At 51.9% G+C, this 11,101-nt stretch overlaps 1 protein-coding gene across 1 annotated transcript; it reads left to right on the forward strand.

The window, feature by feature from the left end:
* Positions 1 to 566: 566 nt before the first annotated feature.
* On the forward strand, positions 567 to 10,411 carry LOC127569129 (E3 ubiquitin-protein ligase TRIM11-like). The gene is made up of 5 exons (XM_052013496.1): positions 567 to 884; positions 5,331 to 5,426; positions 9,069 to 9,302; positions 10,235 to 10,254; positions 10,306 to 10,411. The coding sequence occupies exons 1-5, from the start codon at positions 627 to 629 to the stop codon at positions 10,409 to 10,411; spliced, it is 714 nt and encodes a 237-aa protein (XP_051869456.1). The 5' UTR covers positions 567 to 626.
* Positions 10,412 to 11,101: the final 690 nt, after the last annotated feature.

Consider the following 11,101-nt stretch of genomic DNA (forward strand, 5'->3'; position numbering starts at 1 on the left):
CAGCACATAGATGTAACCATGAAGATGCACCAGCATCTCTACTTTCTTAGAAGTTTAAGGAGATTTGGTGCGTCATCGAAGACACTAACAAACATCCACAGATGTGCAGTGGAGAGCATTCTGACTGGTTGCATCACAGCCTGGTATGGAAACTCCACTGCACAGGATCGCAAGGGCTGCTTTTCTCCACGGATGCTGCCTGGCCTGCTGAGTTCCTCCAACATCGTCGTGTTTGTCATCCACATTCCAGCATCTGCAGCCCTTTATTTCTTGAAGCCCGGTGGTTTGGGACTTCAGGCTTCTGGACCTCCTGCCCACAACCTATATTAAGTTTGTGTTAACTTTTGTTTTGTTTAAAAACTAATTGCTGCTAACTCTTTGCTGCTAAAAACTAATTTCCACGGTGTCTCCGCCCAGGCGACGTGTGACCATGAACTTCAGCCAACTCTCCCTCGGTAAACAGCAGCTCCCGGACCTGTCAATCACTCCCGGACCCCACTTCCTATTGGTTGGGTTGCGGGCTGATGTAGCGAAACCTCGCGTTCCGCGCGTTGATTGGTGCAGGGGCTCGGGGGGCGGGGCGCTGGGGAGGGAGGCGGAAGTGGTCGGTCGGTCGGCCGGCGGCGATGGAGATGGAGGCGGTGACGGACGAGCTGACCTGCTGCATTTGCTGCGAGCTGTTCCAGGAGCCGGTGATGCTGGACTGCATGCACCACTTCTGCAGGCGGTGCATCGTGCGCTGCTGGCGGGGGCCGCCGCCCGTCTCCTGCCCCCAGTGTCGCCGCCAGTTCAGCGGCAAGAACTTCCGACCCAACCCTCTGGTGGCCGGGGTGGTGGAGAGGGTGAGGGGGGCGGGCAGTGGGGGCTACCGCCTCCGGGTGCAGGTGGGTGAGGGGGGGAGAGGGGAGGGAGGGAGTGGGGGTTGAGTGGGGAGGGAGGGAGAGAGGGAGGGAGGGGGGTTGAGTGGGGAGGGAGGGAGGGAGGGAGGGGGGTTGAGTGGGGGGGGGGAGGGGAGGGAGGGAGGGAGTGGGGGTTGAGGGAGGGGGAGGGAGTGGGGGTTGGAGGGGGAGGGTAAGGGGGGGTGAGGGTGAGGGTAAGGGGGGGTGGGGGGAAAGGGTGAGGGGGGTTGAGGAGGGTGTGAGGGGGGAGAGGGTGAGGGGGCAGGCAGTGGGGACTACAGTCTCTGGATGCAGGTGGGTGAGGGGGGGGGCGAAGGTGAGGGGGGGCGTTGAGGGGGCGGGCAGTCGGGACTACCGCCTCTGGGTACAGGTGGGTGAAGGGGGTATGGCGAGGGTGAAGGGGCAGTGAGGGGGGAGAGGGTGATGGGGTGAGCACATGGGACTTCTGAAAGTGCAGGAGGGGAGGGAGAGGGTGGGAGGAATGGGGTGAGAGTTTGGAGTGGAGGGGGATATTGTGTGAGGGAGGTGGGTTGTTTGGGAGGAATGAAGTTTGGGGGAGGGAGTGGGTGTGATTGGGGTGGGGGGAGAGTTAGTGTTGACACGTGGCCAAGGGGGGGTTTGGGAGTGTTACTGGGGAGAGGGTCGGTGGGTGTGGGTCGGGAGGGGGTGAGGAGGATCGTGGTGTGGGGTTAGTTGGGAGAGTATCGAGTGTGGCCGTTCTGGGGGACAGCCACCGTCAGTGCTCCAGTGTTTTGGACGTTGAACTGTGGCCCGTCAGGTGGCCCGGTTCAGAGATCGAGATGTTCACCCTGGTGACCCCGACCAACATTTCTCCCTTCTTCATCTCAGAACTGATCCTCGTGGGACTGCCATGTGCACACTCACCACGGGGGGGTCTACAGTGACCATAAGTTTTTTGTTTGTTATAAAGGTTCTGTGTGATTGTTATAGGTCGTTTCTTTATAAGATATGCTCATTAGTCACATGTACATTGAAACACACAGTGAAATGCATCAGTTGTGATTACATTTATTGAAGGTTTGTGGTTTTATTTGATCTGTTGCAGTTGAAGATCTGCAATTCCACCCCCCCCCCCCCCCCCCCCCAGTCCTGAGGTCAACATTGCTTAAGTCAGCCCACTCGGACAGGTCACTGAGTCGCTGCTGCTTGGGCTCTTGCTCTGGGTGCCAGGTGACTGGGATTCAGACAACAGTGATGATGCGAGAGCAGGAAAGGTGGTCAGCCAGAGGACACAGAGTGAAGGGGAGGCAGAGGGTGGGGAAATGTTGTGGAGCAGGTTCAATGGGAGTTTCCAAAGGGAACTGGAGAGTTAGCGGAGGGTGAAGATGCTGTGTGCAAAGTGGGAGCAATTGAAGGTTTTGTTGCATGAGGTGGTGTACACACTGGGTGAAGTGGCCTCTACCGTGCAGTTTCTCACACTCATAAACCACCCATCTTGGTGTTGTTCATGTTCCTTGTGAAAATAATCCCACCATTTACTTGAGTTTAGACACCAGGGGCTGGTGTTTGGCCAAACTGTGAGTTTTGAATCTGCAGTCCCAACTGTCGTGAGAATGCAGCTGAGAACTGTACTTCAGCACAAAGTGTTGCAACTCTGATTTAATGTTGTTTTTCAGTTCCCTCTGATGTTTCAGCTGCATTCAGTTGAACAAGTCCCATGATGTCCTGAAGCACAGCACTTGTGGCTGGTGCAGTTGGGTTTCTGACCAGTGGTCAGCGCAGGAGGTTGGCAGGGACTTGATGGTAACATCGAGGATAGGTGGTTAGAATCTCTCGGTGACGGCGCGTTGTTGGCGTGAATGTGACTCACTAATCAGCCCGTGTGCCTGAATGTGGCCCAGGTGCTGCTACATGCCAGCATGGGGCTTCCTCATTGGCTGCAGAGTTGTGAATGAAACTGAACATTGTGCAATTGTAATGGAAGGAAGGTCATTGATGAAGCAGCTGGTGGTGGCTGGGCCCAGGACCCTGCCCTGAGGAGCTCCTGCACTGATGTCCTGAGGCCGGGATGAGTCTGCTGTTCTATGTTGGAAACAGACTCTTCGGCCCATCATGTCTGTGCTGACCATGGTGCCAATTTAAAGTAATCCTATCTGCCTGCACACAGTCCACACCCCTGCATCTTCAATCTCGCTGCCTTATCTACTTCCACCACCTCCCCTGGCAGTGTATTCAAGGCACCCACCACCCTGCCCAAAAAAACTTGCCTTGCAAATATCTTTTAAACTTTGCCCCTCTCACCTTAAAGCTATGCCCTGTAGTTTTCAACATTTCTACCCTGGGAGAAAGACCCTGACTGTCTACTCTATCTGTGCCTCTCATTTTATAAACCTCTATCAGGTCTCCCCTCAGCCTCGAGCTCCAGAGAAGACAACCCAAGTTTGTCCAACCTCTCTTTACATCTATTATCTATCTTTATATCTAATACACCCCAATGCAGGAGCATTGTAATCGGTGGATGAACTGAGATCACAACCAGAGTTACCCGGGGGGAGGGGGGCAATCCCTTCCTGCCCACACGGTGCTCTCCTGAGTGAAGTGTCATGGTTAGAAGGGAAAGTGGGGGTTGGGGGGGGGGGGGGTGGGATTTGACCCTTCCATGCCCCAAACCACTTGTTTTATCTCATGTCCCAGTTCTCTGTCAGTGTCATCCCCTGGATAACTCGCTCCCATTGGCTGCTGAAGTACCCGCCCAGCAGGGAGGGAGATGTGTGCGTTGTTGGTGGTCACGGGGTAGATGGTCAGAGTCTCTTTCCCGGGGTGGAGACGTCAAATGCTGGAGGGCACAGGTTTAAGGTGAGGCGAGGAAAGTTTGAAGGAGATTTTTTATAAAACAGTGGGAGTACCTGGAATGCACTGCCAGGGGTGGTGTTTATAAGGCATTTACACGCATGAAGAGGCGGGGAATGGAAGGATAGGGATCATGTGCAGGGAGATGGGATTAGTTGGATTGGCATCATGGTCGGCACAGACATGGTGGGCCGAAGGGCCTGTTCCTGTGCTGGACTGTTGTGTGTTTTGTTGGTTCCTGTCATATCCTTAGAGAACGTTCTTTGCCCTCAATGACTCCAATCTTCATGTCGTCTGCAAACTTACTAATTGGACGTAGGTGTTATCAACCAAGATCTATTTGTACCTTACAAACCAAAGTTCCCGGCACTGATCCCTGCAGTACACCCCTTCTTACAGATTGTGGATTGAGAGTTGGTTAAGCAGTAGAAAACAGTAGGTATAAACTGGTCCTCCTCAGGTTAACAGTGACTGGTGGGGTTGTGGCCGGGGTCAGTGGGGGGTTGTGGCAGGGGTCAGCGTTGGGTCCCAGCTCATCACTATCTACGCTCTCAGTTTGTCTGAGGGGACCAAATGGGACATTTGCTGGTCATGGGGAGGAGGGGGGGACTGGGGTCTTGAGTAGCGATGGGGAAGCAAAGAGAATACGGACAAGGTGAGAGTGGCAGCAACACGGGGCAGGCAGAGTACAGTGTGGAAGTTGACTTTATTCACTTGGCTGTGAATTGCTGTTTTTTTTAATGTTAAGAGATTGGGAAATGTTGTTCAAAGGGACCGGATATCTTTGTACACAGGGTGCTGACAGCTAACGTACTGGTGCATCGAGCAGTTAAATGGTCACATAGTCCCGATTCAGGGTTTCGACCTGAAATGGGCCCACCCCACAGATGCTGCTCGACCTGCTGAGTTCCTCCAGCAGATTGTTTGCTGTTGAAGACAAATAGTAATTGGCTTCGATTGTAAGAGGATTTGAATACAAGAGGAAAGATGTCTTACTGCAACTATACGGGACATTGGTGACACCACACCTAGTGTGCTGTGGATGGTTTTGGTGTTCTTGCCATAGAGGGAGTGAAGCAAAGATTCACCAGACTGGTTCCTTGGTGGGTTTGTTGAACGAGGAGAGAGAGGGTAGACTGGGACTGTATTTCCAGAGTTTAGAAGAATGGGAGGAGACCTCATCTGAACTTACAAAACTCTGAGGTTTCGACAGTTAGGATGTAGGGAGGATATTTGCCCTGCCTGAGGATCTAGATCCAGGGGGTCCCAAAACGAGGAGCAAGCCACTTTGGACCAATCTGAAGAGAAGTTTCTCCACCCAGAGGGTGGTGAATCTTTGGAGAATTCTGTATCCAAGAGGGCGGTGGAGGCTCGGTCAGTGGTGACATTGAAGGAGATCAACGGGGATGAGAGGAATTGTGGAGAGGGGCAGGAAATGGTGAGGCGCTAGGTGATCAGGTCACAGGGTGGAGTGGGACGGGCTGACTTCTTGTGTTCTCGCTCCACCGACCGCTCCCTCCCCAGAGCACAGACTGGAGCGATCCCACGCCGGGCGTGGGACTCTCTGAGTTCCAGTTGGGCTGAATCCCCACACCCCCCACCTGTCCGTTTCTGTTGCAGAAACAGCTGAACGACATCCTGAAGAGTCACCGGGAGCAGGCGGATAAGTTTGTGAAGATGATGAAACGGGACGAGGAACGGATCACAGGGATCAAGGTCAGGACCGTGCGGGGCAGCTGGGCTGGACGCGGGAGTGGGCGAAGGTGGGAGCTGGTTTGGGTCGGAGAGCGCTGATTTGATGGAAACCTAGAAGGGGATTGGGTGAGTACTGGAAAGGAATAATGCATAGTCACACAGCACGGAGACAGGCCATTCAGCCCAACTGGTCCATGCTAACCAAGATGCCCATTTGCCCGTGTTTGGCCCATATCCCGCTAAACCTTTCCTATCCATGGACCTGCCCAAATATCATTGTACCTGCCCCAACCACTTCCTCTGGAAACTCGTTCCACATACTCACCACCCTCTGTGTGGGGGGGGGGGGGTGAGAAACTTGCCCCTCAGGTTCCTATTAAATCTCTCCCCTCTCACCTTAAACCTGTGCCCTCTAGTTCTTGATTCCCCAACCCTGGGGAAAAGACTGTGCATTCGCCCTATCTATGCCCGTCATGATTTTGATCACCTCTTTAAGATCACCCCTCAGTCTCCTACGTTTCAGGGAATAAAGACATAACCTGTCCAACCTCTGCCTATAACTCAGGCCCTCAAGTCCTGGCAAGATGCTTGCTGGCATCTTTCCTACAGCAAGGTGACCAAATCTGAACACAACACTCCAAGTGCAGCCTCGCCCTCACCAGCATCCTGTACAGCTGCATCATTGACCTCCCACTGCCTATACTCGGTGCCCTGACCGATGGCGGCCAGTGTGCCAAATGCCGCTGTCACCACCCTGCCTACCTATGATGCCACATTCAGGCTGAGAGGAGTGGGTCCAACTGGAGAGAGGGACAGGGGCTTCCTGGGTACGGGTGACCTGACTCACGGAAATTCTCCCAGACGATTTTTAAGCACTTTTCAAGATAGTAATGACCAGAAGACACGAGCAGAACTAGGCTATTTGGCCCATCGAGTCTGCTCTGCCATGCGATCATGCCTGATTTATTTTTCCCCCCGATCCCATTCTCCTGCCTTCTCCCTGTAACCTTTGACGCCCTTACTAATCAAGACCACACTTAGAGTACTGTGTCCAGTTCTGGTCACCTCACTACAGGAAGGATGTGGAGTCGTTGGAAAGGGTGCAGAGGAGATTTATCAGGATGCTGCCTGGATTGGAGAGTCTGGATTATGAGGAGAGACTAAGGGAGATAGGGCAGTTCTCATTGGAGAGGAGGAGGATGAGGGGAGACGTGATAAAGGTGTACAAAATATTAAGAGGAATAGATAAGAGTGGACAGCCAGTGCCTCTTTCCCAGGGCACCAATGCTCAATACAAGAGGACATGGCTTTAAGGTAATGGGTGGGAAGTTCCAGGGAGATGTCAGGAAGGTTTTTCCACCCAGAGAGTGGTTGGTGCATGGAATGCGCTGCCTGGGGTGGTGGTGGAGGCTGATACATTGGTCAAGTTCAAAAGATTGTTAGATAAGCATATGGAGGAATTTAAGTTAGAGGGATATGTGGGAGGAAGGGGTTAGATAGTCTTAGGTGTGGCTTGAAGGTCAGCACAACGTGGTGGGCCAAAGGGCCTGTATTGTGCTGTACTGTTCTATGGAAGAAACTGTCAACCTTCGCTTTAAATATACCCAATGACTTGGCCTTCACAGCCGTCTGTGGCAATGAATTCCACAGATTCACCACCCTCTGGCTAAAGAAATTCCTCCTCATCTCTGTTCTAAAGGAACATCCTTCTTAGGCTGTGCCCTCGGATCCTGGACTCTCCCACTACTGGAAACATCCTCTCCACGTCCACTCTATCCAGGCCTTTCAATATTCAGTAGGTTTCAATGAGATCCCCCCTTATCAGGCAGACCTTTGTCGAATCCCTTTCAATAACCTTTGAATACAGAGGAGCGGAGCTAACGACATAAGAATGTTTTTTTTTAACCGAAGAAATGAGTCCAGTTTTTGTTTGAAGTGTTTGGTTTGCTTTTGTTTATTATACTTTTTTTGATTTGGGGTTTTTCTTTTCATATAATCAAATTTCTTTTTGATTTTTTTGTATCATGTTCACTTAGCAAGAGAGCGGGAGGTCAGATTATATATTTTACTCCTCGTGAGTATAAATATTAACCGTTATTACTGTAATCCCGATCCCTTCACACCAGATGTAGAATCATTGATGTTGTGTATATTAATTTGAATTAATTTGAAATTCAGTAAAAAGATTGAAAAAGAAAGAGATTCTCCCCCCCCCCCATCCTTCTAAACTCCAGCGAGTACAGGCCCAGAGACATCAAACGCTCCTCGTACGTTAACCCTTTCATTCCTGGGATCATTCTCGTAAACCTCCTCTGGACCCTCTCCAATGCCAGCACATCCTTGGGGCCCAAAACTGCTCTCAATACTCCAAATGTGGTCTGACCAACACCTTATAAAGCCTCAGCAGTACATTCTTGCTGTTGTATTCTAGTCCTCTCAAAATGAAAGCTAACCTTGCATTTGCCTTCCTTACTACTGACTCAACCTGCAAGTTAACCTTCAGGGATTTGCCATAATATTCACGTTTTTCATTAATGACTGGATACAATTTATATTCCATTAGTTTAATTAATTATGTTAGGGGAAATATTCAATGAGGCTGAGGGGTGACGTTATAAAATGGTGAGGGGCTTGGATAAGGTGGATGGTCTCAGTGTTTTACCCAGGGCAGGGGAGGTTAAAGCTACGGGGCGCAGGTTTAAGGTGAGAGGGGAAAGATCTAAAAGAGGACCTGAGGGGCAACTTTTCCCCACAGAGGGCGGTGGGTGTGTGGAACGAGCTGCCAGAGGAAGTGGCTGAGGCAGGTACAATAACAACGTTTAAACGACATTTGGACAGGTACGTGACGGGAGAGGTTTGGAGGGATATGGGCCAAACACGGACAAATGGGACTAGCTCAGGAAGACGTCTTGGTCAGCATGGACCAGTGGGCTGAAGGGCCTGTTTCTGTGCTGTAGAACTCTAATTACAGCCACTGTCTGTAGAGCGAAGGGACATGGGTAGTTATAGAGGACGGAGATTCCGACGTGGAGAAATTGGCTTCAGGTTCAAGTTTGTTGTCATACACAGATGTACACAGGGTATAAGTGTCTGAAAATTCACTTTTTGCAGCACAATACGTTACAACCATAGAACACTACAGCACAGAAAACAGGCCATTCGGCCCTTCTAGTCTGTGCCAAAACGATTCCGCTAGTCCCATTTACCTGCACCCAGTCCATAACCCTCCAGACCTCTCCCGTCCATGTATCTATCCAATTTATTCTTAAAACTTAAGAGTGAGCCCGCATTTACCACATCAGCTGGCAGCCCGTTCCACACTCCCACCACTCTCTGAGTGAAGTTCTCCCTAAACCTTCCCCAAGACAAGAACAAACAAGTTAAGTAAACTTAAATTAACATTAACTTAAACTAAAATTACCGGGCGGTTTTCGGAAGCGAAGCCCTGTGATAGACAGGTACCTGAATCACCAAGGCATTGAAGGCTACACACCTATTGTGGGCAAATGGGTTTTGTGTAGAGACGATGGGTCGGCATGGACAAGGTGGGCCGAAGGGCCTCTGTGCTGTCTCACAGAGCTGGGGCAGGTTTGCTGCCCCATTGCCCTAGGGTTCGGTCACTGCCTGCCCTCTGTCCGACCTGCCAAGTGTCTCCATGTACAGAACGAATCGGCCGAGCTCCAGCGGCGGGTGAGGGGCGACTTTGAGAAGATGCACCAGGTGCTATGGCGGGAGGAGAGCGCCCTGGCGGCACGGCTGCAGCAGGACACGGACTCTGCACTGGACAAGCTGGGGGCACACGTGCAGCAGCTGCAGGCAGCACTGAATGAGCTGGAGCACCTCATCAGCAGCACCCTTGGGTGCCTGGAGCAGCTGAAGACCACTGTGCTGGTTGAGGTACTGTGGGGGTGGGGGCTGCCTGTGGGACAGTGTCCAGAAGGTTGGGTAATCGGGCAGGGAACCTGAGGATTGTCCGACTCCCAGATCTGGATCTTCGTGGATTTGATGGGCGAAGCTCTGGCTTCATCTGAGCACCCATGGGTGGTGGGGTGGGGGTTTGTCGGGCCCGATCTCATCAACTCCCAAGCAACACACATCTGGTGGAGGAACTCAGCGGGTCGAGCAGCATCTGTGGAGGGAGAGGAACTGTCGACACCTTGGTTCGAAACCCTCCACCAGGACTGAGAGTGGAGTTTCGACCTGAAACATCGACGTTTCCCGCCAAAGACACTGCTCAACCTGCTGAGGCCTCTCAGCAGATTGTTTGTTGCTCCAGGTTCCAGCGTCTGAAGTCCAGTGTGTCTCCCCTCCGAATCCCAGCCCAGCGCTGATCCTGAAATCAGGACCAGAGATGGACAGCAGGAGCTGGGAATTTCAATGCAAGTAATTAAATGAAGTCTAGAGAGCTGGGGTCAGTGACGGTGAAGTGATGGCACTTGTGCAGTCTCGCCTGCTTCACTGACGCCCTTTGGGAGAGGCAGGCAGTCACACTCGCACTCTCTGGCCTGGATGTAACTCCAGGCACATCTCAGCACTGACCTTGCACCACCTCTGCCAGGCACTGAGAGAGGACACAGGAACAGGCCCTTCGGCTCACGATGTCTGTGCTGAACACGATGCCAAATTAAATGAATCCCTTCTGCCTGCACGTGATCCACGTCCCTCCATTCCCTGCATGTTCCTGTGTCTGTCTAAATGCGTTCTGAATGTTCACTGAAGGCCGGGTGGTGTTTGGGTGTGGGAAAGGTTCACGTCCATCAGTGGAAGGTGGGTGGGGAGAACTGGAGCCACAAGGTGCTCCCTAACGCTGCTGCCTCCTTCTCTTTCAGACGCGGGGTCTGGTCGCCAGGTACGTGATCTAATCTTTGAGTTCACCCCTACCAACTCCGTGCTGTGTTAGTGACGGGGGCATTCCCCAAAACTCTGCAGTCCGGGTCCCACCTTGTACTGCGTCCAATCAACCATCGCCCCTGCGCTCGGGACCCCCACCTGTGGCTCCTGGTTAAACGATTCTAAATTCTAACCTCCATTCTAAACACTCCCTTGTTTGTAAACTTGCCCCTCGTCTTAACCTGCCCTCCCTCTCAGAATCAGATTTATCATCTCTGACGTGAAACGTGTTGTTTTGTGGCAGCAGTACAGTGCAAAGGCACAAAATTACTATAAATTACAAAGATAAATAGTGCAAAAAAAAAGGAATAATGAGGTAGTGTTCATGGACCGTTCAGAAATTTGATGGCGGAGGGGGAAGAAGCTGTTCCTGAATCATTGAGTGTGGGTCTTCAGGCTTCTGTACCTCCTCGCTGATGGTAAGGGTCTTAGTGATCCATTGGTCTATAGATATTTGCAAGAGCTATTGGTGACAAACCAAATCTCCTCAAGCTCCTAATGAAGTAGAGCCACTGGCGTGCCTTCTTCATTATGGCGTCGATGTGTTGGGCCCAGGATAGATCCTCTGAGATGTTGATGCCCAGGAACTTGAAGCTGCTCATCCTATCCACCGCTGACCCCTCAATGAGGATTGGTGTGTGTTCTCCTGACTTCCCCTTCCTGAAGTCCGCAATCAATTGCTTGGTCTTGCTGACGTTGAGTGTGAGGTTGTTGTTGTGACACCACTCAGCCAGCCGATCTATCTCACTCCTGTACGCCTCCTCATCGCACCACCCCCCCCAGAGCCGACAGTGGGTGAGGTACCA

Source organism: Pristis pectinata, chromosome 4 (genome assembly GCF_009764475.1).
Source record: "Pristis pectinata isolate sPriPec2 chromosome 4, sPriPec2.1.pri, whole genome shotgun sequence".
Classification (NCBI taxonomy): Eukaryota; Metazoa; Chordata; class Chondrichthyes; order Rhinopristiformes; family Pristidae; genus Pristis; species Pristis pectinata.